We start from the raw sequence: 24138 nt of genomic DNA on the forward strand, positions 1-24138 counted from the left end.
TTCTCCCTGTCGAGCTTCATTTTCTCATCTATAAAATAAGAATAATTAACCTGCCTTTCATCCACCTTGGGATCTTTTGTCTGTTTTGGCTGTGATCCTGTAAGAAACATTTGGGACAAAGAATGACTTAAATATATGCCTAATGACCTATTGAACCAGAGGGAGTAAGGTGTCTAAAACACAAAAGCCAGGCTATCCATTAATGCTCATAGAAATAAGATGACCTTCAGAAAAAACAGCAATATTTAAACTAGCAACAGAAAAAGTGAAGATCAACTAAAAACTTTAATGGAAATTCACATTATTTCTCCTTTTTTTGGCAGCTGCTGCATCTGATGTTATTGCATTTCATTAGCAGGATTACAGATACCATTTCAGATGAGTAATATAATAAAAGAAAAGGCAGTGAATCTATTGAGATGTAGCTTGAAGCAGAACTGGCCCTCTTTGCTCTCTGGGATATTGTTCCCAGCTGAGATTTACAGGGCTCTAACAATGCATCACAAATGACATCCTATGTAAACAATCGGAGAACAAATGTGAGATGCTATTTAAATGCCTCATTAAGAAAAGGAAATTTCATAGCTAGATTTTTTGCTTTTCTTGCCTTTGCAGTAGATTTAATTGACAGATCTAGATGACAAACAACAAAATTTGTTTATCAGAATTGCCTATTAGTTACAACGTGTCTTATATTAGTGCTTGTGGCTCAACTGAGAAAAGGACAGAGCAAGACCCTATAGAAATAATCCAGAGAATGTCTAGTCTCAGGTAAAACGAAGAGTGAAAGCTTACTGAACTGTTAATAGAAGATGCCAAGGTAGTTTTGGTTTTTAAACAGCTCCTACATAAATTTAAACTTGGGTATTACATTTTTGTCTGAAGAACAGATAGACTTCCAACGTTAACCTGGTGAGCACCAGCAGATTCATATGGAGTTATTGTTCATTCAAGGAATTCAGGATGGTAAAAGCCAAAGCGGGTCTTCATGGCTGTGAAAAGAATCTCATGTCCATTAATAAGACAGATGCCTGTTGATTATGGCAGGATCAAGATCACTTCAGGCTTTTAAACATGCTCTGCATCTACATCAGGTTTTTTGTAGAAGTCCCTGTGCTTTTGGACAGCAGATTTGGGCAGATGGCTTTACAGAAAGATCCAACAGTTTCTATTATGGGGAGCTGTATGGAATGGATCTGCATGAAAAGTCACAGGGAATTCTTCCGAAACAGAGCCACCAGGAACTGGATAACAGAACAGGAAGCGAATCTCCCATGAGTGGAACCTCCCTCCTTCTTGGAAAACTCTGGGAGAGCATGAGAAGAAAATGACAAGGCCTGTGGTGTCATCTCTGCTAGAGAGGTTAGAGAAGAGGCAGCAGCTTCAGCTGCTAAGTTCAGACTTTCCCCCAGGTCTTCTCTGCCTCCTGGCTTCCCCGGCTGTGCTTTTGCAGCCCCCGGCTTCCACAGGGCAAGAGGAGGTGGGACATAACAAGTAGCTGCAATTCTGGGGGTAGGGTGAGCTGAGCAGGACAAGAGCAAGGGAGGCTGTTCAGACCTGAATGTGAAGGATGTCATCCTGTGATAGTGACTTGTTTTGCATTTGTTTACATGCGCACTCTCTCTCGTGCTCGCTCTCATGTTTGTAGTCCGTTTATTTATTTATTTTCCTGTTTGTATGGGGGGGGGGGAACCCCAAGAACAACCAAAATAAGAAATCTTTCAAGATCGTGCATGCAAGCAAAGCAAAACAAAACAAGGAATTAATTCACTGCTTGCTATTGGCAAGCAGGTGTTCAGCCATTTCCAGGAAAGCAGGACTCCATCATGCGTAAGGGTTACTTGGGAAGACAAACACCATAACTCCAATCATCCCCCCTCTTCCTCCTTCTTCCCCCAGCTTTATATGCTGAGCATGGTGTCATATGGCATGGAATATCCCTTTGGTCAGCTGTCAGTTGAGGTCAGCTGTCCCGGCTGTGTCCCCTCCCCACTTCTTGTGCACTCCCAGCCTACCCACTGGCAGGGCAGCATGAGGAACATAAAAGGCCTTGACTGCTTCGCAACAACCAAAACCATCAGTGTGCTGTCAACAATAGTCCCATCCCAAACCCAAAACATAGCACTATACAGCTCACAGTAAGAAAGTCAACTCCATCCCAGACAAAACCAAGAGAGGTTGTTAGGTGCCTTTGCGCATTTACCTCTGTATTCCAGTCTTGCATTTAGTTATTTCCAGTCCCCCAATCATGCTCTACCAACCGACATTAGATTGAAACTAATTCCTATCCCCACCAATTAGCCTCAAAGTTTTCAATGAAAGACCCAGACACCTCATCTCATATCTGGAGAAACAGAGGCACAGGCACCTCTAGATCCCTCAAAAGACTCTGGAAAGAGAAGGCAGTCTCTGAGGCTGTGTGGTGTCTCACCTACTACCTTCCCTTTCAAATTATTTTCATCACTTTTTTCAATGTTTGAAAACAGGCAAATGCATACACAAATAGATGGGGCCTCTGAAAGTGTGAAAAACTTAGCATCTAGCTAAGAGCAGATGGGGACTTCTCTGGAATATGCTTATCTTTAGGAGAGCAATCTAGTTTTTCCTGGAGTATATAATAACCCCAATATCCATTAGGTAAGAGCAGTGGGTGCCGTATTCCCATGTAGAAAGGTGGCAACACATCGTTTAGTTTGACCACTGCCAAGGGCTGTCTTAATTTATGCTGAAATGACTGCATGGCAGCACCTTTGTTGAAGGAATATTTCTGATCCTTAAAACACCCCAACACTATTCATGAGGTTCTGAAGGTCTGTCATAAACTTTCCATTTCGAACCGAGTAGCTTTGTGAGTCCAAATGCACTGGATTCACTACTGGCAAGATGCCTTGATACAAGGCAAGCTTCGAATGTGGCAAACTATAGCCACATTTCCTGTCTGATTCAAACAAGATTTACCACATAAAGGTACAAGCATTTGAGCCCAGGGGAAAGGTGGGTGCTTTTGTATATACTTTGCTCCATTTTGGTTTTAGATAAACTTTTTAATTATTTAGCATACACTTTGGAAAGTCTTAACTTTTCCTTTACCTCTTTTGTTGTTGCTGTTGTGATGACTTATATTGGATGTGGGTTTAAGGCTGGAGCCTAGGCACTAGCCTGTTTTCAATGCACACTTACATTTTGTCTTGTTTTTTGGGTAATATGGCTCATACTTTTGATTTCCCATCAAAATGAGTATAGAAGGTCCCACATTTTCCAATGAATATTTCCAACTCAGAAAGCTAAGTCATGCCTAGCATCACTTAATGAGACTGTATTTTCTTCTTAAGGCAGGCAAGCTTAACTTCATAGCCTACCAACCAGAAGTTATCAAAACTTCAGACAAAGAAAAGAAAGTTTATAGTCTAAATTATTCCATAAATGGGGTTAGAAAGGAAATGTGGAGGTAGAAAAAGTAAAAAGAGAACTGTACATGGAAAATCAGAGTGTGAAAAAGAACCAGTAAGCCTGTCACTGAAAACAAGTTGAGTTTTTTTTCTGGGTTTGTATATACAACCTCAATTTGTCCATAAACAACTCTGAATTCTGAAAACAAAAGACATGTTTCTACAGCATCAAAAATGTTTTTGAAAAATTTCAAGTAATTCTGCCTGCAAATAAGAAGGCCAGCTCCAAAAATTGTTACCAAATGGCACAGGAATAGAACAAAGAGAAGGTTACACCAGTGGTTTATTTGCTTTAAACAACATCTTTTGCTCTAGTTCAAATAAATACTAATAGGAAGGGATTTTTTTTTTTTAATATTCTGCCATTAGAGTGCAAGTTCAGCGTTCACAAACAGTTTAGATGAGTTGTGGCTGTAACATTTACAGAGGAAAATCAGTAGAGGTGTTCAAAGACCATTAAGCGTTTGCTGTATAGATTGGGATGAAATGTTATCTCTCGAGTATGAGCATGAATAGACTCACCAAGCAGTATCACCATGATCAAGTCCCTCATGGACCATGTCTGTATAACTGGAGAAGCAGCTTGCTGATCAGTTTTAAGCATCTTGCACTTCTTTAGAATCATAGACTCACCTAGGTTGGCAGGCACCTTTCAGATCATCTAGTCCAACCATCAACCTAACTCTGACAAAAACCATCACTAAACCATATCTCTAAGCACTATGTCTACCTGTCTTTGATGTGCAGACAGCCTGCCTGGGCTCTTTTCCTGATGGAGGAGCTTGGGATGACGGGTCCTGTGCTCTCCATGTGGCCTAGAGTATCGCTCACAGCACGCATGGGAGGTGACGTAGAATCAACCATGTTTGCTGTTTGTCCTCACGACTATATTCGCTGGAAAGGTACTGTAGGCTCATTTCACAGCAGGGGAACCGCAGTATGCAGAGGGAAAATTATTTGTCCTCTGTCGTAGAGCTGAGATGGGAAGACCGGTTTCCTAAGCTTCATGGCAGTGCTTCTGAGGCACTGAAGCCTCTGCTCAACCTAATTAAGGTGGTGGGAAGGGGAAATTAAACCAGCCAAAATAAACTTCTCCCAGGAAGGACATGGGAACATGACTGAGTCTCTGGCTCACATGCTAGTGTCTGATCTGCTGCCAATGCAGGGCAGATCTGTGCTGCCTTTTCCTCATCGTTCATGGAGAAACTACAATTTAGCCCTGTTATTAGTAACGATTAATTTTCAGTGTGGTGAATTTACCAATGAGTTTATGAGAAATTAATTTGCACCAAGGAAGAAAACATGTCAGTTCAAATGTGTTCAGTTAATTGTTGATGGCATTGGTGTGGCCATTAGATACAAAAACCGCCTTGCTATTAGGGGTTAGCAAGGGAACGCATCCTCCTTAGATAAGAGACTGGAGAGAGCGCTATCCCCTGGACAGTCAAATATTGAAAGAAAATTATAATTCATTAGCATACTTTATTAGCTAATTGACTTAGGAATGCATTTAAAGAAACATAGCTAGAGCCTGGGGTAGGACGCTCCTCTGCCCAGTACTTCTAAGGTGGAGGCAAAAATGAGCTTTTGAGCCATCTTTGCTGTATCAGCTGTGATTGTTGGACCACTGGGCACTTTCTGATGCCGGAACATAAATCAGCAGGGCCCCAAGCCTGCTGTAGCGTGCACCGGCGCCATACTGCATTCAGACACTGTGCAAGCAGCACGGGGTAAAATAGTGACCTCGCCAGTTCTCTGCTCTCTGCCCCTCGTGCAGCTCTGTGGAGAGCTGCTTTCTAAATGTACTTAGCAGCCGTGCTGATTGCAGCAATGTCCAAACCCGAGCTTCCTGAAGTGAGGAGGCAGTGACCTGTGTTATCAGTGTCCTGAAACAGAGAGTATCTGTAACACTGCAAGGCACAGCACTGTTTGTTCTCTCAGAAACTGGCAGAGGCTGAACACGAACAAAGGTTTTAAAAGAAACAGCATTTTAAAACAGGCCTTTATATCTTATTGCTCGTGTTTTCTGAGACCACAAGGACGGTCAGATACCTGTGTTTAAACGCTCTGCTTTACTGCCTATGAAACCCTTGGCTGGGTTGGCTACTGCCACACCAGTAAAGGTATTTGAGCAGTTAAGGATTCAGATAGACGGCAACTGATTTCGTAAACCACCAAACATTAAGCTGCATTTTTAAAAATCCCAGGTTAGAATACGGACAGGCAGACAGAGAAGGAAGGATAAGGATATCTTTAGTCCCTGAAACACATACTTTGGCAAATGTATGTTCCTTACCGTGCAGTTTCTCATGTTTGGGTCACCCTTTGTATGAAGGCTTCACTGACAGAGTTTATATTTAGGAAGAGAATCCTGATCGATTTCTCACATCCCTCTGATACCTCAACAATTATCTTTGTTACCGTTTCCAAACTTGTAGAGACAGGAGACTCAAAGACAAAGATAACTGCCAGAATACAGATCCTCAGTCGGCATAAATTATGCATCTCTCTCTTAATTGGGGTTGGCATTTCAGAGCCAGAACACAACTGTCTGCAAATACAAAGCAAACTCAGTGCTGTTTCAGTGCACGGATCACAGGGCGCAGTCCTCCCTGGGGGTCCCTGGTCAAAACACTCCCCAAACCGATTACGCCAAGTCCAGCTTCACTGACCAACCTGCCCACCACCCCCCTGCAGCGACAGTGCGTGCCCCTGTGCAGTGGCCGTGTGTCACACAGGCAGCGAAGGCAGCACGAAGCCCACGCCAGGGGAACCAGCCCTGCAGGGATGCTGCTCCGGGACGGGCAGAGTGCGTGTGTCACACTGCTCAGCTGGGCACTGCCACCCCACTGTGTCCTGCTGTCCCCACTGTGCCCCGCTGCAGCGCGGGGCGTTCAGCACCCCTCACCTCCTGGCACTGGTTAAGGGCAGTCCCTTATGGTGACCTTGCTCAAGCTCCAGGCTTGTCAGAGTATCTATTTCCTTGTTTCGCTGCATTCTCTTCTGTGGTTGTTACTAATGAAATGAAAGCTGAGCTTCATCCCCTTTCCCTTCCCTTGCCCACGCACATTAATTTAAATGCAAATCCACACAGAAAGATCAAAATTAATTATACTTTCTGCAGCAGGCTACACAGAAAATTGAAATGCACAGGGCTGGATTTTCTTTTTCATTTTCTCTTTTTTCTTTCAGAAGTGGAAAGGAGAAACAATGTAGCAAAAATATTAAAACACGCCTCTAAATGTTGCATACTTGCTTGCTTTTAGTTTCTGATGGTTTTTTCTTGTCTAAATTTCCACAGCTGCTTTCAGCGTCAAGCTGTTTCAGAAGGAAAATTGAAAGCTTAATCTGCTAGTGACATAAATTGACCTCTAAATGACAAATAATATTCTGTTTACCACTAATAACAATCGATCTTCATTAAGAAAAACTATGCTGACTCTTAAGGAATTTGTCCATTATTGCCTGATCAGAATATAGATACAGTGTGAGGTGTTTTTTTTCAGGGAAAAAAGAAAAGGTGGAGGGGAGAGGAGTGTTCTGTTCCTCAACGAGGCCAGGCATTTATATAAGTTTTTTTCAATGAAAATGCAATCAGGTGAATATGTGACCCAAGGTGCAGTGCAGAGTCCCACGGGCTGGAATTCCAAATCTTGGCACAGTCAGAGTGGATTAACTGCTTGCAGGAACCAGCGTATGGACAGGACTACCCTGATTGCCAGATCCTGGGGAAGAAAAGCAAAATTCTGACGCTGTTTAAGGGGAATGGCTGCAGGCATTGTATGCAACATAATACTCTTTGGTACAGAGACGTTAGGCATGCTCTGAAAAACCTTCTGGATTAGGCTCTGTGGGGCTTCAGTGAAGGTGCCAGGGTGACAGTTACATGGCTTTTTGTAGGAAAAATGGATGCTCACAGATTTTAAGCATTTAAGGACAATGGGAACAATCAAATGAGCATCTAAAAATGAAGCAGGTAGCCAGACACTTTGTCAGGCTGGGACTTACTTGATTATTAGTCCATGGGAAGTGTGTGTTGTTCTGCCCCTAGGCCAGACCCTGTCCTTAGCACTGTTGGTTTTAGCCAATGTCTGGAGACATCGATTCAGCCAGTCCACTGCTTGCTCTCCATGTATTACGTTATACATTCACGTATTACAAAAACCAGAAGAAAGAAATGGATGCTTATGATCCAATAGCTCCTCTTTCAAATTCCACGTGTCGTTAAGAAAGTGGTTACTTGTGTCCCCACAGCAACTAGAGGTCAAGATGCCTTTGAGCCTTGGAAGCCTTTGGAAAGCTTACAAATTAAACAAATCAGAAAAAATACTCAGAGAAAAAAGCTGACAAAGAAAAGGGATTTATCCCTGGGTAGGGAGACATTAAAAACAACATCCTTTTCAGTACCCTGCTGAGATTTTACTGATCAGAACACACTGGATCTGCTCTTCCTACTGACTTCCCATACAAACATGGATGTTCAAGAGCTTGCTCCTGCTCTTTAAATATTCTGATATACCATATCAAAGACCCTTCTGTAAGGAAAACACAGCCTGGCTGACTGATCCCATATCCAGCAGGTGCCTTCCCAAGGCCAGCCCTGTGCCCTAAAGACTTAGTGAGAGGTAGAAGCAGCGTACAGTTGGTAGCCTGGCCCCTGCAAGCTCAGCTGTGCTCAGGAGCCCAGTACGGTGCCAGGCCAGTACAGTTGGGCGGTACCTGGAAGGGGCCTGGCTAGAGCTGGTCTCTCTGCACTAGCCCTGAAAAAAAAAGACCCAGATGATTGCGCTGGCATTTAGCAGGTCAAAGCAGCAAAACATCTTTTGCTCTGTGGCCAAAGAGGGCGTTTTGAGTGGGGCCACGTGAAGAGACACTGGGGCCTTGCTTGCCCCAGGCTTGCTGCTGAGAGCTGCAATTCCTCAAGTGGACTGGTCCACTTGAGTGGACCAGTGGTATTGCAGTACTCAGCAGCTGTCGTTTATTACAGTGAAGGCAAACATAGTAAGTAATAGCTTCAGATACATTCTCTCTTGGTCTTCTGGCCCCACTTAGTTTTACTGTGGTTTCTTAGGTGTGCTTTGCTTACTGCCATCATGCTCAGGAATCACTCAAGTGCAATGTCAGCACAATAAATCCCACAGCCTTTTCTTCCAAATAAAAGCAGAAAGCAACAGCTTCAAGTCATTTCAGCATCCCACTTCCCTGCTGTCAGCTCAGTGAAGCAAGGGTATGCAAACTTCAGTCCAGTGAAGGCTGCAACTGTCAGCATGTTGATATCTCCATCTTCTCCTGTTTTCTCAGAAGCGTTCCTGAGAACGCTCAAACACACCTGCTGCAACCAAGAGAAACAACACTTAGGACCATTGCTGTTTAAGGTCGCTATCATGGGTTAACCCTGGCCGGCAATTGAGCGCCACGCAGCCAATCGCTCGCTTCCCCCAGTTGCGATGGGGGAGAGAACCAGAAAAGTAAAAGTGAGAAAACTCGTGGGTTGAGATAAAGACGGTTTAGTAGGCAGAGCAAAAGCCGCGCACACAAGGAAAGCAAACCAAGGAATTCATTCATCACTTCCCATTGGCAAGCAGGTGTCCAGCCATCTCCAGCAAAGCAGAGCTCCATCACACATAATGGTTACTTGGGAAGACAAAAAGTCATCACTCGAACATTGCTCCCCCTCCTTCTTCCCCCAGCTTTTTATTGCTGAGCATAATGTCATATGGTATGGAATATCCCTTTGGTCAGTTGGGGTCAGCTTCTTGTGCACCCCCAGCTGGCGGGGTGGTGTGAGGAGCAGAAAAGGCCTTGACTCTGTGTAAGCACCGCTCAGCAGTAACAAAAACATCCCTGTATTATCAAGACTATTTTCAGCATAAATCCAAAACACAGTTGCATACAAGCTAAAAAATTAACTCTATCCCAGTCAAAACTGTATTAGTTCCCCATTTACTTGTCAAGGAAAGACCTCGGCAAGTTTTCTGATAATCTGTGTGTTGGTATGTCTGTCCATCTCTATATATCATGCACAAAAGCACCATCCCCACACATACTAATACGTGAGCCTTTCCTAGCAATCTCTTATTGCTATGTAGATATCAAAATTGCCATCTGGTTAAGGCAGTGGAATGCATTTCAGCTGTGCTCAGTTCACGTGAGCAAGTGCTGTTACATTTCTCAGCTAATGTGTAACATTCTGTGATCATATAAGGGATATCGGTGCCACAGTGGTCCCCAGAATTTCTTGTATTTCTGCAAATTTAAACATGCTGCTGCTGATTGATTATAGTAATTTTCATTATCATTAGTTCATATCATCCTATTCATATCACAGCAGGTATTGCTGGTAATTATTAAGGCTATTTGTTATTAGAGATGCATGGGTGGTGACATACAATGAGAAGCAAACAATTTAACTGATAATAAAATTAGCTGATCATGGAAAGTCAGTCTGCTAATTATCTCCAAACTGTGTCTGTCAGCTCTGGTTTGCATTTCTTAGGCTCCTTGCTTCCCAGAGGAATAGCTTTAGCAGGGCTGCGTTCTAAGGAACACACTGAATTTCCCAGCAAGAGAGGTCTTCATCATCATGTTACGCCTTTGCTCTCAAACAGGTTCACCTGACTTCAAAAATACTTTGTGACAAATAGGCATTTGATTGTGTAATTTACTACAGAACAGGCAGCAAACTAAAGAATTTATATGGAAGTTTATGAAAATTAGTAAAAATTAGACTGACCCCTTAAATTTCATAACTATTGGAAAGAACCTAGTACTTAGATTTTTTAGTTGTTATATTTTCAAAACCTCTTCTGATATTTAAGTAGTGGAGCACACGCTAAGGTCAATTTTAATCATGTGGATAGAGAGTACCTTTGGACGCTTTTAAAACTGCATATGGGCTTTTAAAACTCAGTTCCTGTGATTGTCAGCGGATTCATTTGCTGAAATTCTAGTCTAGATGCAGTGAAAAAACAAACTGCATTTTGGTTTTCTGTACATCTTTGCATAGTGGTATTGGCAGCTGGGCATGGTACTGAGGCAAGCCATGATTCATTTTAGCAAGCATTTGGATGGTTATTTGATATCACTACATCTGCTTTTTATATCCCGTATTAATAAGTGTTTTTATAGTTGGATGTGGTCAAATTAAAGGTGGCTGTCAGTTTTTATATATCCAGTCAGTTTGCTTATGTTTTCATTTTTTGTTTTAAGTACTGGCAGGTACAAAAAATAACCCATCAAAAATTTAATGTTTTTCCTCATGTCTATTTTTAAAAACAGACTGTTAAAAGTAAACATTGAGTTGCTTTCCAAGAAAATACCATCCTGTGTTGAAAAACTATGGTGCTTTAAAGGTAATAGCATTAAAATATTTTAAGTATTCCTAAATAAATGTATGGATTTTTTCCACAAAGTTGTATCAGATTCCTGACAGAGAAGATGGAATAAGGTGAAAGGCTTAAGACTTATAATTAATTGATTACCCTTCCAGACTAAAGGAAGCCTGTACACATAGAAGGAACATTGAATTATAACAGGATAGGATGAATCATAGAATTGTAAACCAGTTTGAGTTGGAAGGGACATTCGAAGATCATTCAATCCAGCGCCTCTGCCATGGGCAGGGACATCTTTCATTAGACCAGGTTGCTCAGTGAAGAAGAATGATGTTGATGACATTTACAGTCAATGAGTTTGTGAATAACTTTTCAGCTGAGGAATGGGCAAATCTGTCAGGTACCTATGTACATGCAGTTGGCAGGGTGACTGTATTAAAGTCTGAGACAAACATCCTTCAATGGAAGGGTAGGTCAGGAGGGTAGAAATAACCAAACAGGAGACGGAAAACCAGGCAGACGTTTCAATAGCTGTTCAGATGTGCTGCAAAAAAATGAACGAAAAGTGTTCCACACAAATGTAAGAAATGTGAAGGAACCACAATATTGGATGAATATCAGAGCATATAATATTGGCTAAATAGGCCTGTAGTTTGAACCATGATGGCCATTCTTATTTTCTGGTCAGCCTAGATCTGCTTTTTCCAGTCAATAGTGGTCTGGGATATAAGTGGGCTGAAATGTTATTTTTACAACTTTGTTCCAAGTGTGAAATGCACAGCCAAAACCATAACCCTGCGCAAGTGAGCTGAATAGCTCTGCTGATCACAAGGAATATACAGGGACTGTGACCTACTGAGTACCATGTGGCTGAGCTCTGATGCACTATCACAATGTCAGAAAGTAAATAATAATACATGCCTGATCTTAGATGCAACAGGAATTATAAGATAAACACAGTCACCCATGCTCTTGGATTGCCATTAATCTCTGCAGGAAGCACCAACGGAAAGTGTTCATAAGAATAAACTGGAAAGTAAACTCTACTGAAAAAAAAAAAAAAAAAACCAACCCTGGAAAAGAGAAACCCTCCAGCTTTAGACTGAAGCAAGCTTTGCCAGGTGTGGGAGTACAGAGAGGGCTTTGAGTGCTGCAGAGCTGCAGCTGCGTCTTTGTCTTCAGTGAGTGCTTGTTTACTCTGTCTGGGAGAATGCACTCTCCACATGCACTTCTGAACTCCTGCTGATGGCAGGTGAAGCTTATCTGCCAGATAGTACTGGCTTTAGGTATCCAAGAGAGCCATCAACCCCCTATTCCGACAGGCAGTAGCAAGAATTAATACAGGTGATAATTAGTCACTGCATTTGGCTTCTTTTCACTATTAAAAGAAAGAAGAGCTCTTCTGCTATAGGAGTGACATGAATGTGTGTTTGCCAGAGCCAGGATAGACTGGAATTGGCTTCCTGCATTGCCAAATAGAAATCTGGAGCTGTCCTAGTGAGAGCTCTGGAAGATCCCTGCAGAAAACAGTCACAGGAAGAAAGAAGGTAAATGGTGACAAGTGGGGCCAAGGTCCCCTTGGCTGACTGCTACCACATGGGGAACAAGCAAATATCTGAAGCCCAGGAATGTGTGGGCTTTCCTCTCTCTGAAATGAGTCTCCTCAGGCTGGGAGAGCAGACCAGCCAGACCTCTGAGACCTCCAGAGGAATAAAGTGGGGTCACACGTCTCTCCAGAAAGCAACGCTGTTTTTTGCAGGTCCTCAGGCAGTAAAGACTTGGGAGCAGCCTTGCTAAAGTCTGCTGCCAGTAAAGACTAAAAGTGGGAAACTTTCATGTTCAGACTAAAACCAGCATACTTACAAATAGAGACGTGTTCGGACTTTGTCCCCCACTCCATTTGCATAGCATTTCCACTTAACATTAGCTAGTGGCCCCCCACCAGTACTAAGAGCTGGGAAGGAACATCCCAACAGCTAATTCCAGGTCTCTCCAGCTAAATACACACAGCACCCCAAGGATGGTCTGGAAACTAGAGAGACACAGCGGTGTGATAACAAGGTCACTGCAGACAAGCAGCAGCAAAGGCACACTTCCATCTGTCTAAATCTTTGAGTATGTTTGAACATAATGGTGTACTGAGGCTAAAGGACTGGAAATGTAGGATGACGTGCTTAAACGCACAACCTCTGTTTGCCCTTGTGAGGATTATGAGCCATACCTAAAAGTGCACTGCCACAGGATGAGGTAAATTGGCTTTTATTGAAACATACCGTAATATGAAGGAGGGGGGCTTGGGGGAAGATTCCAATTTAACACAAGTACATTGCATTTCAGGCTCCCAAATAACTATTGATATCTGCTGTCCTGGAGCAAATCACATCTTTCTTGACAAGTCAGACAGCTGCTCTTTCTCTATCTTCCTTTTGTTATCTTTAATAGCCATGGATTGTTGTGGTACCTTGAAAAAAATGTTTGCAACTTACTTGATGGATGTTTCACCTTCTGCTATTAGCCCTGGTTCACGGGTTCATCTAATGCCTGTTCCTGCCTGCAAAACTCAGACCAAGTGCATTTGAAATGAGAGTGATCCGGGTGCCACTGCACAGTGGGTGCAGCACACACTGTGTACAGCTCCCCTTCCCCCCCAGCTGGCAGCCGGTGGGGTGAACAAGCTCTCTTGATCATTCTGAAACACAATTAAGGTAGAAGCAGTCTATGGACCTCATCTGGTCCAGGCTCCTGCTCAGAGCAGGGCCGACTTTCAAGTCCTATGAGATTGCTCGGGGATTTCCCCAGCCGAGGCCTGACTATCTCCAGGGAAGTAGATCCCACAGCTTCTTGGGGCAAATGTTCCTATGTTGGATCACAATCATTGTGGGGAATTTTTTTCCATTTCTTTAGGATATGGGAATACTGGTATCTTAAATTCAGGAATACTAACAATTCTAAGATAACACTAAAGAAAACCATGGCTATATTTGACCAATTTAACACAGACTTTGAATGGAAAAGACAAAGCAAATCTCTTTCAGGCTATCAGCTGTCCTAAAGAGTGTCACAGGAAAAAAAGGCAAATGCAGTAGAAAAGGCTGGGGGTGGTGATAGTGCAGCTATTCCCTCACTTTCCTCTGTCAGATTTTGTTGTCCCCAAATCTCAGTCAACACCATGGGCTGCATAAGGTCTCTCCAGGCTGCTCCAGGTCAGCCTTAAAATACGTCAGGTCAGCCCTAAAAACCTTCAACAGCAAACTGAAGTGTGTGTGTGGATAAGCTGAGTTGTGTGTCTTTGTGGTGCAAGGGAGGAGGTGCTTATGTTGACCATTCAGCTGTAGGGGCACGGCCTTCTGCATGCAGGCACTACAAAGAGCTGGACCAGTTAACAATTCAAACAGCCACGATCCCTTGGGCAGTCTGTCTGTGGCACTTACCCACTTGCCCTGACACTGAGAGAAACAAATGCAGCTGGAGACCTGTACCTGTTTGAACAAACTCTCCAAAATCATCAAAGGGCAACTAATAACAACTGCCAACTGCTGTCGTGCATTTAGGAGCAACCTTTAAACTAGAGCATTTAAAAATCTGCTTCCAGGGAACATCCTTGAGTTGATGGGTATCATGGAAGTCATACGTAACCCAGCATTAGCTACCCAAGTGCTTCTGCTTTTTGTGTCTCTATTTGCCTGATTAATCCGTGATTAAGAACTAATGCCAGCTGCGTGTCCCTAGTAAGGTTTTATATTCCTGAATGGGAAAAACCAACACCTTTGGACCAGACTTTAGAACAAGCATCATTTTGGAGGGAGGGGCAAGACTGATACATTTAGTATGGAGTTTTGGCAAATACAGTAATAAACAGGGTCCTCTTTATACTTTGCAGTGGTGTGCACACATGCCCATTTTTCATGCGCCAGTGGAGCATTCAGCATTGAGATTGGCCCTTCCAACACTCAAGTGGGGAGAAGGGATTTAATTTCTGCTCTAATGTGTGCATTGTGTGCTCCTCCTAGCTGTCTTGTATTCTCCTTGTATAGCTGAGACCAAAAGAGAGGATTTTTTTTTTTTAATCTCACATTTTTAGCTATCAGCTAAAAAGAACACTAACAGAAAGGAAAATTTAGATCCTCCACCATGAAATTAACAGCCATGCTTTGTGATTTGAATAGGTCCCCAGTGGTACCCTTCCCGTGTTGGCCTGCAACTAGAACGCAGTAAGTATTCCTATGGTTGAATACAGCCACCTAACGTATTACTAATTCTCTGGCAAGTTCTCCTCCTAACAGTATTTCTCTCTTTATATTTGTTATTGGGTGAACTGTTAGCACTTTTTCATTAATTGATATCAATGATTAACTTATTAGCTTTCTCATTAATAAAGGAATCTAATGGTTTTCATAACCCCTGAGTAAAAATGTTTCAGAATACAATATATGATCAAATAATGAAGACAAAGCAGTTTTAAAACCATTCACTCACTAGCACTGCATTATCCATTTTAATACTTGCTCACAGCCTCATCAGAAGATGCAATTTTTGTGCCAGTACACCAGTTCTTGGTGGACACGGCAGTGGGAGATGAAGCTGCCACAGGCCGTGTGGCATTTGGTCTGTGGACTTGTAGCATTGCAGAGCCCTAGAAAATGAGGGCTCAGCACCTGGTGGAATTTAGCACCCTCATTCACTTAAACGGCCAACAAACATATATCGAAAGGGAGACACAATACAGAAATTGGAAAAGAGAAGTGTTGCAGCCATGGCAACACCCCATGCCAGTGGCTGTTGGGGTTTCCTAATATCCAACTCACTGCCTCTATTAAAAAAAAAAAAAAAGAACCAGATATTGCCATTTTATGTCTCTACCTGTACACTCTAGGTCCATCAGGACTGGAAGCAGATGCCTCAGAATACTGTGAAAAGTAATATAAAGCTCAGATACACTTGGTCTGCCCTGGTCAGACAGCTCACAAAGAAATCTTGGACTGTGGGCCTTTGCCCAAGAAGTTGCATTCATCATGATGGTGCCACCTATTGTAAAATAACCTGAGAATGCAAACGCTTCAGCAAAAGATATCAGTGAGGGAGACACAGCATAACATTGACTTTCCCATTAATCTTGCAAGACAGAACACAAAGTGCTCTATGAAATTCCGTGTGATTGCATGGCATGTCTCTAGTGGTCTAGATTAACAGAGATAGCATCGTAACAATTGCTAGGCACTGCTGCCCAGTGTCATGTCAGCCTAATGCTTTCGTTAAAATGAGAGGAGAATAACTCTCATAGAAATGCTCTAAGTTGTTAACCTGGAGAAATAGTACCAAGTCACCAAAATAAATCAGAATACGGGTTAGGCCTACACCTTGACCGTTAGCAGGGCAGCCTACTAATGCCGAGCCTCTGAGAGGATGCCTGCTGTCCGTGCCATCTCCTCTCCCCTTTCTGTCATTACAGATGGGCCCTATTTGAAGGATACCATTAACATTCAAAGCCTTGCCGTTTCCTCCATCATCACACTGTATTTTACAGACCTGGGTCAGCAGGTCAGTTGGACCACAGTAAGTATGTCCTTGTAACAATCAACAGGATACATCTTAATGTACAATGCGTTTTAGCATCAAATCACTCCAACTTCCTCAGCCTGCCCTTCCCTTTGTCAAATGGTGTAATTATCAGCAGTCAAAACAGAAATAAATGGATAGTGAGCCAAGTTATCAATGTGCTAACTCTGACATCCAATTAAAGATTAGAAGGTGGACATAACAATATTGCCTGAGGGAAAAAAAATCAATTTTTAAAAACAGTTTTAGCTTATCTAGGGTTTATATGCCTGTGCAGGACCTGTAGCCAAATACATCCATTTGCTGCAAGGCTCCTCTGCTTTGAAAGTGGAAGCATATTAAAAGGAAAAAATGGATTTCTGGTAATCCTGTTATTAATGTGGGAAAATTACTGGATGGGAATGTCTTACTCTTTGTGCACTTGAGGAACAGTTCCGAGAGAGTGGTGAGGTCAAGGATTCCAGGCCAGGATTCCCAGCCAGGCCCAGGAGTCACAAAACTTCTGAATCTCTTTGTAAAACAAAAGCATTTGCCATGAGCAACAATACCTGTACTATGCTGTGGGTAGAAGCGTGGTCTGTTTTCACTTCTGGTGTCAGTTTGACTTCAGTTACTTTCCTGTAAGCAGCTGTTGGAAGGTCAGGGTGGCAGGAGAGAGGCAACACGTTCCACCCAAACGGGGCTGTGGGGAACTCTAACCTTATGGGCTCATGTCTGCAAGGAGGAAGTGAAAGGTTCAATTCTTTCACAGCCCAAAGACGGAAGACAGCAGAAGGGTTTGAAAGGACAGTGAAGGAACATGAGATGAAGAGACCTTTACAACGTCCTTCAGCAGCCATATGTGGCGGAGCTGCAAGCAGTCTCACTACGAGACTGACATAGCTTTTGCTATAGTTTGCATGTACTGTGTTAGCTGGAGTAACACACAGGCCACATCTGTATGTTGGGTAACAAGATTCCCCATTTCTGCAGTGAGAAACTTAAGTAAGATAGAACCACAGTTTCTGAAAGCCATAAAAGCCATGATGAGACGATTCATAGCAATGGAAAAGAAACCACCAATTGCTTGCAATTCCTTTAATGAAGCAACTGAGTTTTTGCTAACTGGCATTATGGCTGCTGGCCAAATTATTAGATTCTTACCTCAGGCAGCCCACAGATCCCACCCTGCTCATGTGGGGTGACCACAAGGCCCACTGACAAGCCACTGTCCTTCCTTGGCTGTGCCTATATTGTGATGGAGCTTGTGAGTGTCAAGTCTTTAAGCAGCTTGCAGACCATGGTACCGGTTCCTCTCTCCAGTAGGTCACCATGGGCTAGGAAGCATTACTACAAGATGCTTAGAACGGACGTGCTATTTCATAACTCCTTGTCCATTAAACCGTACACTCAAGGTCAATGTTACTGCCGGAACTGCCCTTGACTTTGAGAAGAGTCAGCTTCTGGATCACCACTGTAAGGTCACATATCCATCTCACCTGCTCAAGCTCACGTGCATTTCTCTCTCGCCAGGGAAGCAGATAGCCCCTAGCAGCACAAATTCTGGGGCATTTTAGCCCATATGAAGAAGAACATGACCTATATCTCTCCTTCCCAGTTCTAACAACAGGACCCAAATCCCCAGGTGCTGACAAGCAGTTTACTTCAGTGGAATTAGGGTAGTTCACACTGTGTGACTTACCCGTTTCAGTAGGGGTCTGTGAGTTTACCAAGGCTGAGGCTTTACCCCACTGATTCCCATACTGATTAATGACCTACTAGAACATACTGATTAATGCTAGTTGGGGTCCCGTTTCCCCGGCAACCCATCCCACCACCTCTCAACTGTGGAATTTCCTTGCAAAGCAAAATTGTGAGTCGTGCAGTCTCCTGTTTGCTACAACTAAGTAATCTGCAAGAACCTTATTTATTCTCTCCTTTCCTGGTGGTTTATGTAGCCTAAGACAGTAACATAACTAAAGCTTAATATCCCATTATAAATAGTGCAGTTATGACTAGGCGTTGATACTGCAGGCAGTAGCATTTTTTTATGATTTAATCTGTGTGTGCAGAAAGTTGACTCCATGAGTTTCTGGATATTCACCTTATCCCATTCTGTTCCATATTCTAAATTGTCTCTATTCTTAGTGGGAGAAATCTTATTGCTAGCCACGTCATTTAAACAGTCAAGAGATTTTTATATTATAGCTAGTCTATAGCAATAGAGAGAAAGTTCATAGAAGATTGTATTCTGACAATAGCAATTAAGAATGTATTTGTACACAGGATGTATAGTTTTATTGCCATTTTTACTGTGCTTAGAGCTCCCATTTCCCCATCTCCCTTGATGCTCTATCAGATTTATGCACACAGTGAGGGATGCTTCTGATTGAAAGGGCTGACATTTAAATAAACAAGGCACAGAATAAAAATATTCTTATCTCGTCAGCAAAATGATAGTTGATGTACAAAAGGCCACACGAAGGTCTGGACTCCAAAATAGACACAGAAGCACATGGAAGTATACTGGTGCTTCAGAGGTTGATGCATTGGGCATGGATCTGTCTAGGGTAAAAATAAGCACACAAGTGGGTCTTCTGGGGCTTTGTCACCACACTGGAGATCACACTTGAGATGCCCACCTGAGGATCAAGAACACTAAGACCCCCAATGCTGGCGATTTACACCAAGACAATGAGCTTGTGCTTTTTAAAAGGAGAAAGTGGTATCCACCTCCACCACATGGGAGCAGTAGCCTCTCCAGGCATGTTGTAAAATAAGAGATGATGCTGTTGTCTGTTCCCAAACAAATAGTTTGGGTCCCTAAGTCTAGGAGCGTATTTCTGAATCAAGAAACGTCAGCTTCCCTTTTGGAGCATGATTGGACTCTGATTTACAGTCCTTGTCACACTCCATCGTGGTGGCCCAAGAGTTTGTCGTTCTCCTGTTGTTTACTCATTCCCTCTGTAAGAGGCTGCCACTTTGCAGGAAGGATGTTTCCTTCTCATCCTCAACCTTCTTAAAACACGGTTGCATGGGGATCAAAATATTTTTGGTGTTTTGTTCTGTGAAAGGCCAGACATCCCCTGGGCTCAGTTTACACCACAGCTCTGAGATTGGTTGATCAGATTTCAGAGTCATAGAATCATAAAACTGTCTTGGTTGGAAGAGACCTTTAAGATGATCAAGTCCAACCATTATCCTTGCACTGCCAAGTTACCACTAAACCATGTCCCTCAGCACTATATCTACATGTCTTTTACATACCTCCAGGGATGATGACTCCAACACTTCCCTGGGCAGCCTGTTCCAACACTTAATAACCCTTTCAGTGAAGAAATGATTCTTAATATCGAATCTAAACCTCCCCCGGCACAACTTGAGGCTGTTTCCTCTTGTCCTATCACCAGTTACTAGGGAGAAGAGACTGACCCCCACCTTGCTACACTCTCCTTTCAGGTAGTTGTAAAAAGCGATGTGGACTCCCCTCAGCCTCCTTTTCTCTAGGCTAAACAAACCCAGCTCCCTTAGCTGCTCCTCATAAGACTTGTTCTCCAGACCCCTCACCAGCTTCGTTGCCCTTCTCTGGACACCCTCCAGCACCTCAATGTCTTTCTTGTAGTGAGGCGCCCAGAACTGGACACAGTATTCGAGGTGATGCCTCACCAGTGCCAAGTACAGGGGGACAATCACTGCCCTAGTCCTGCTGGCCACACTATTTCGGATACAGGCCAGGATGCTGTTGGCCTTCTTGGCCACCTGGGCACACTGCTGGTTCATATTCAGCCGACAGTTGACCAACACCCCCAGGTCCTTTTCTGCCAGGCAGCTTTCCAGCCACTCTTCCCCAAGCCTGTAGCACTGCATGGGGTTGTTGCGACCCAAGTGCAGGACGCGGCACTTGGCCCTGTTGAACCTCATACCATTGGCCTTGTTCCATCGATCCAGCCTGTCCAGATCCCTCTGTAGACCCTTGCTACCCTCAAGCAGATCAACACTCCTGCCCAACCTGGTGTCATCTGCAAACTTACTGAGGGTGCGCTTGATCCCCTCGTCTAGATCATTGCTAAAGATATTAAACAGAACCAGCCCCAATACCGAGCCCTGCAGAACACCACTTGTGACTGGCCGCCAACTGGGTTTAACTCCATTCACCAGAACTCTTTAGGCTCGGCCATCCAGCCAGTTTTTAACCCAGCGAAGTGTACGCCCATCCAAGCCATGAACAGTCAGTTTCTCCAGGAGAATGGTGTGGGAATTGGGTCAAAAGCTTTACTAAAGTCTAGGTAGAAAACATCCCCAGCCTTTCCCTTGTTCGCTAAGCGGGTCACCTTGTCATAGAAGGAGATCAGGTTAGTCAAGCAGGACTTGCCTTTCATGAACCCATGCTGACTGTGCCCGATCTCCTGGTTGTCCTGTATGTACCACGTGATGGCCCTCAAGACGATCTGCTCCATAACCTTCCCCGGCACCAAGGTCAGACTGACAGGCCTGTAATTCCCCGGATCCTCCTTCCGACCCTTCTTGTGGATGGGCACCACATTTGCTAACTTACAGTCAACTGGGTTCTTCCCAGTTTGCTGGGACTGCTCATAAATGATGGCAAGTGGCTCGGTGAGCACATGCGCCACCTCCCTCAGTACCCTTGGGTGGATCCCCTCTGGCCCCATAGACTTGTGTGCGTGTAAGTGGTGTAGTAGCTCACTAAACATTTCCTCTTGGATTATGTGAGGTTCATTCTGCTCCGCATCTCTGTCGTCCAGATCAGGGGGATGGGTACCCAGACAACAACTGGTCTTACTCTTAAAGACTGAGGCAAAGAAGGCATTAAGTACCTCAGCCTTGGTCATTATGTTTCCCTGCATCCAATAAAGGATGGAGATTCTCCCTAGCCCTTCTTTTGTTGTTAATGTATTTATAGAATCATTTTTATTGTCTTTTATGGCAGTAGCCAGATTAAGTTCTAGTTGGGCTTCTAATTTTCTCCCTACATAGCCTCACAAAATCTTTGTAGTCTTCCTGAGTGGCCTGCCCCTTCTTCCACAGGACACAAACTTTCCTTTTGCTCCTGAGGTCCAGCCAAAGCTCTCGGTTTAGCCAGGCCAGTCTTCTTCCCCACTATCTGATCTTTCAGCACAGGGGGATGGCCTTGCCCCTGATTCTTACCCATAAACACTCAACCCTATTGCTACCATCATTAAGCTCAAGACAATCAAAACATTCTCTAACAAACAGGGCTGCCCCACCACCTCTCCTTCCTGGCCTATCCCTTCTGAAGAGTATATAGCCATCCAATGCAGCACTCCAGTTGTGCATATCATCCCACTATGTTTCTATGATGGCGACTATATCACAGTTTTCCTGTTGCACTATGGCTTCGAGCTCCTCCTGTTTGTTGCCCACGCTGTGTGCATTGGTGTAGATGCACTTCAGTTGTGCTACTGATCCCACCACCTTTTTAGGGGTGAAACCCTAATTCCTACCTGACTATTCCTGACTATTTCTAGCCCATCAATATCCCTTGTGTCTTTGCTATCGCATGACACTCTATCCCCTGCCTTCACTGGGCTGGTAGAACAAAGGACCTCAATAGCATGCCATCCCACAATCATTGATGTGCTGCCCCAGGCTTGTCTCTAGTAAGCCTGGGTTTATCCCTTTCCTCCTTCAAATCTAGTTTAAAGCCCTTTTGATGAGCCCTGCCAACTCCTGTGGAAAAATCTTTTTCCCCCTTTGAGACAGGTGTACGCTGTCTGTTGCTCGCGGGCCTGGTGTCGTGTAAACTGACCCATCATCAAAAAAACCAAAGTCCTGCCAGTGACACCAGCCTTGGAGCCAGGTATTGATCTGTTGGGTCTTCCTGTTTCTTCCTCATCATTCCCTGCAACGGGAGGGAGAGAGGAGAACACTACCTGTGCTCCTGATCCCTTAACCAGTCGTCCCAAGGCCCTGAAGTCTCTCTTGATTGCCTTCAGATTTCTTGTTGCAATTTCATTGCTGCCTATCTGAAAAATCAATAATGGATAATGATCTGGACGTACCAGGGTGGGAAGCTTTCTCGCCACATCTTTAACCCGGGCCCCAGGGAGGCAGCAGACTTCCCTAAGACGTGGGTCTGGTCTGCATATCGGGCCTTCCGTTCCCTTCAGAAGGGAGTCACCTATGGCAATAACCTGTCTTTTTATCTTTGTGGGAGTAGTTTTGATGCAGGGCATAGGCCAACTTAACCTCAGCGACACTTCCAAGCTAGACGAACCATCATCCTCATTACTGTTAGGTTCCACTTACAGAGCCTCGTACCTGTTATGCAAGGGGAAGGTAGGGCTGCTGCTGAGGAGAGGTGCCTGCTGCACCAGGCAGGAGCTTGTCGCCATTGCCCCCTCTCCTTCAGGTTACTATGTTCAGTCAGGTGGAGAGAGGGTAGGGAATCCTCCGTATTATGTATCTTCTCTTCCTGTTGGGCCTGTCTCAGGAGGTAGGATGTGATTCCAGCGGTCAATCTCTCTCTCAGCAAGTTCTAGAGGCTGGGTTGCTCTGAGGGAGGACAAACTGGGGTGAGGGATCTGCAGTTCTCCTCTACTGGAGCAATAACTTGTCAATCTCTTATGAGAATGAGGCCCTTTCCTGGGATAATGTGGGTAGAAATCCAACCTCAGCTGGCTCTTTTAGAAGAATGGAGGCCCTCAAGACTCATCTTCAGAAAGAAATTCAGGGAAAAAACAAAACCTGTATCTCAGTATCATGGATATTGTTAGAACTCTCTCTCTACTCTGCCTTCCTTTTATAAAACAAATATTATCCGAAACACATAATTTACTTCTGCACAAGATTTATCAAGCCCTTTACTCTACCTGGAAGGGATAGTTGAGGTTTGGTGACTGATGCTGCAGAGATACTAACAGGACCTGAGTTTACAGATCTTTTCTATATGTCTCTTGCAAAGACTGTACCCCCAGGGGTATTCGAAATTCCCACCACTGGAAAGATGGGTTTTATTTTTAATGTCTGTCCAATTTTGGGCCTAAGCATGTTTGACAGGGATCTCTTTTTACATATTGCAATGCGGCATGTGACTTTTTAAAACATGGCTCGCATTTTGCTGCTAAGAATGCATACTGCTGCTGTAGTCAAAAGGAAAAAGAAAACCATTCTTTCTGCTCAAATTGAGACTTCCATTAAAGCTTTCCTCGTTTGAGCAGTGATTGCAATTTCTGATTTATCAGCTTCTGTTGTCTAGTTGCTACCCAGGCAGGCTACCAGAAGGATCAAAATAGAACTGAGAAAAAACAGCATAGAACTGTGAAAAATAAATTTTACCTCCAAGTCTGTGATTAACCCCGAAATAGAGTACTTCAGTAAATATTTTTTGTAACTGTGATTTAAAATTAGGGATTGCTTAAATACTTTGACTCCTGAAAGCCTTAAAATACTGAGGCTGGCAGCAGAACTCCACCATTTGCTTAGATTATAGTTCCTTAGTTTGTGCATTTTTTTGAGTTGTGTTGGTACAGTCCCCCCCACTCACCCTCCCTGTATGACTCTGATTCCACACAGCTCTGCGATACAAATAATCACACAGAGAAAACCGTTGATTCTCACTGATCTGAGTTACCACTTCAATAGACTTCTGCTGGTGTAAAACAGAGCTGGCTGAAAAATGGAAGTGTATTTAATAGGTTTAAGATTATATCATACATCACTTTTCTGGACTAATTTCAAATTTTTCAATGAAAAAAAGATTCAGCTCAATTTAGAAACGTAGAGACTAATACTTATTTAAAACTTAGAACATCTTTGAAATCTGAAAATCTACGCTTTCA

The 24138-nt window shown here is 43.6% G+C and overlaps 1 protein-coding gene across 2 annotated transcripts in view; it reads left to right on the forward strand.

Moving 5' to 3' along the window:
• TECRL (trans-2,3-enoyl-CoA reductase like) overlaps positions 1-24138 on the forward strand; it is a 72223-nt gene that overhangs the window by 23270 nt on the left and 24815 nt on the right. The window contains exons 3-4 of one of the 2 annotated variants that reach the window (XM_054204106.1): positions 14950-14994; positions 16233-16336. In XM_054204106.1, coding sequence (XP_054060081.1) covers positions 14950-14994; positions 16233-16336 — 149 coding nt within the window. The remainder of the gene's footprint in view (positions 1-14949; positions 14995-16232; positions 16337-24138) is intronic. The other variant, XM_054204107.1, reaches the window with a different exon arrangement.

Source organism: Rissa tridactyla, chromosome 5 (genome assembly GCF_028500815.1).
Source record: "Rissa tridactyla isolate bRisTri1 chromosome 5, bRisTri1.patW.cur.20221130, whole genome shotgun sequence".
Lineage (NCBI taxonomy): Eukaryota > Metazoa > Chordata > Aves > Charadriiformes > Laridae > Rissa > Rissa tridactyla.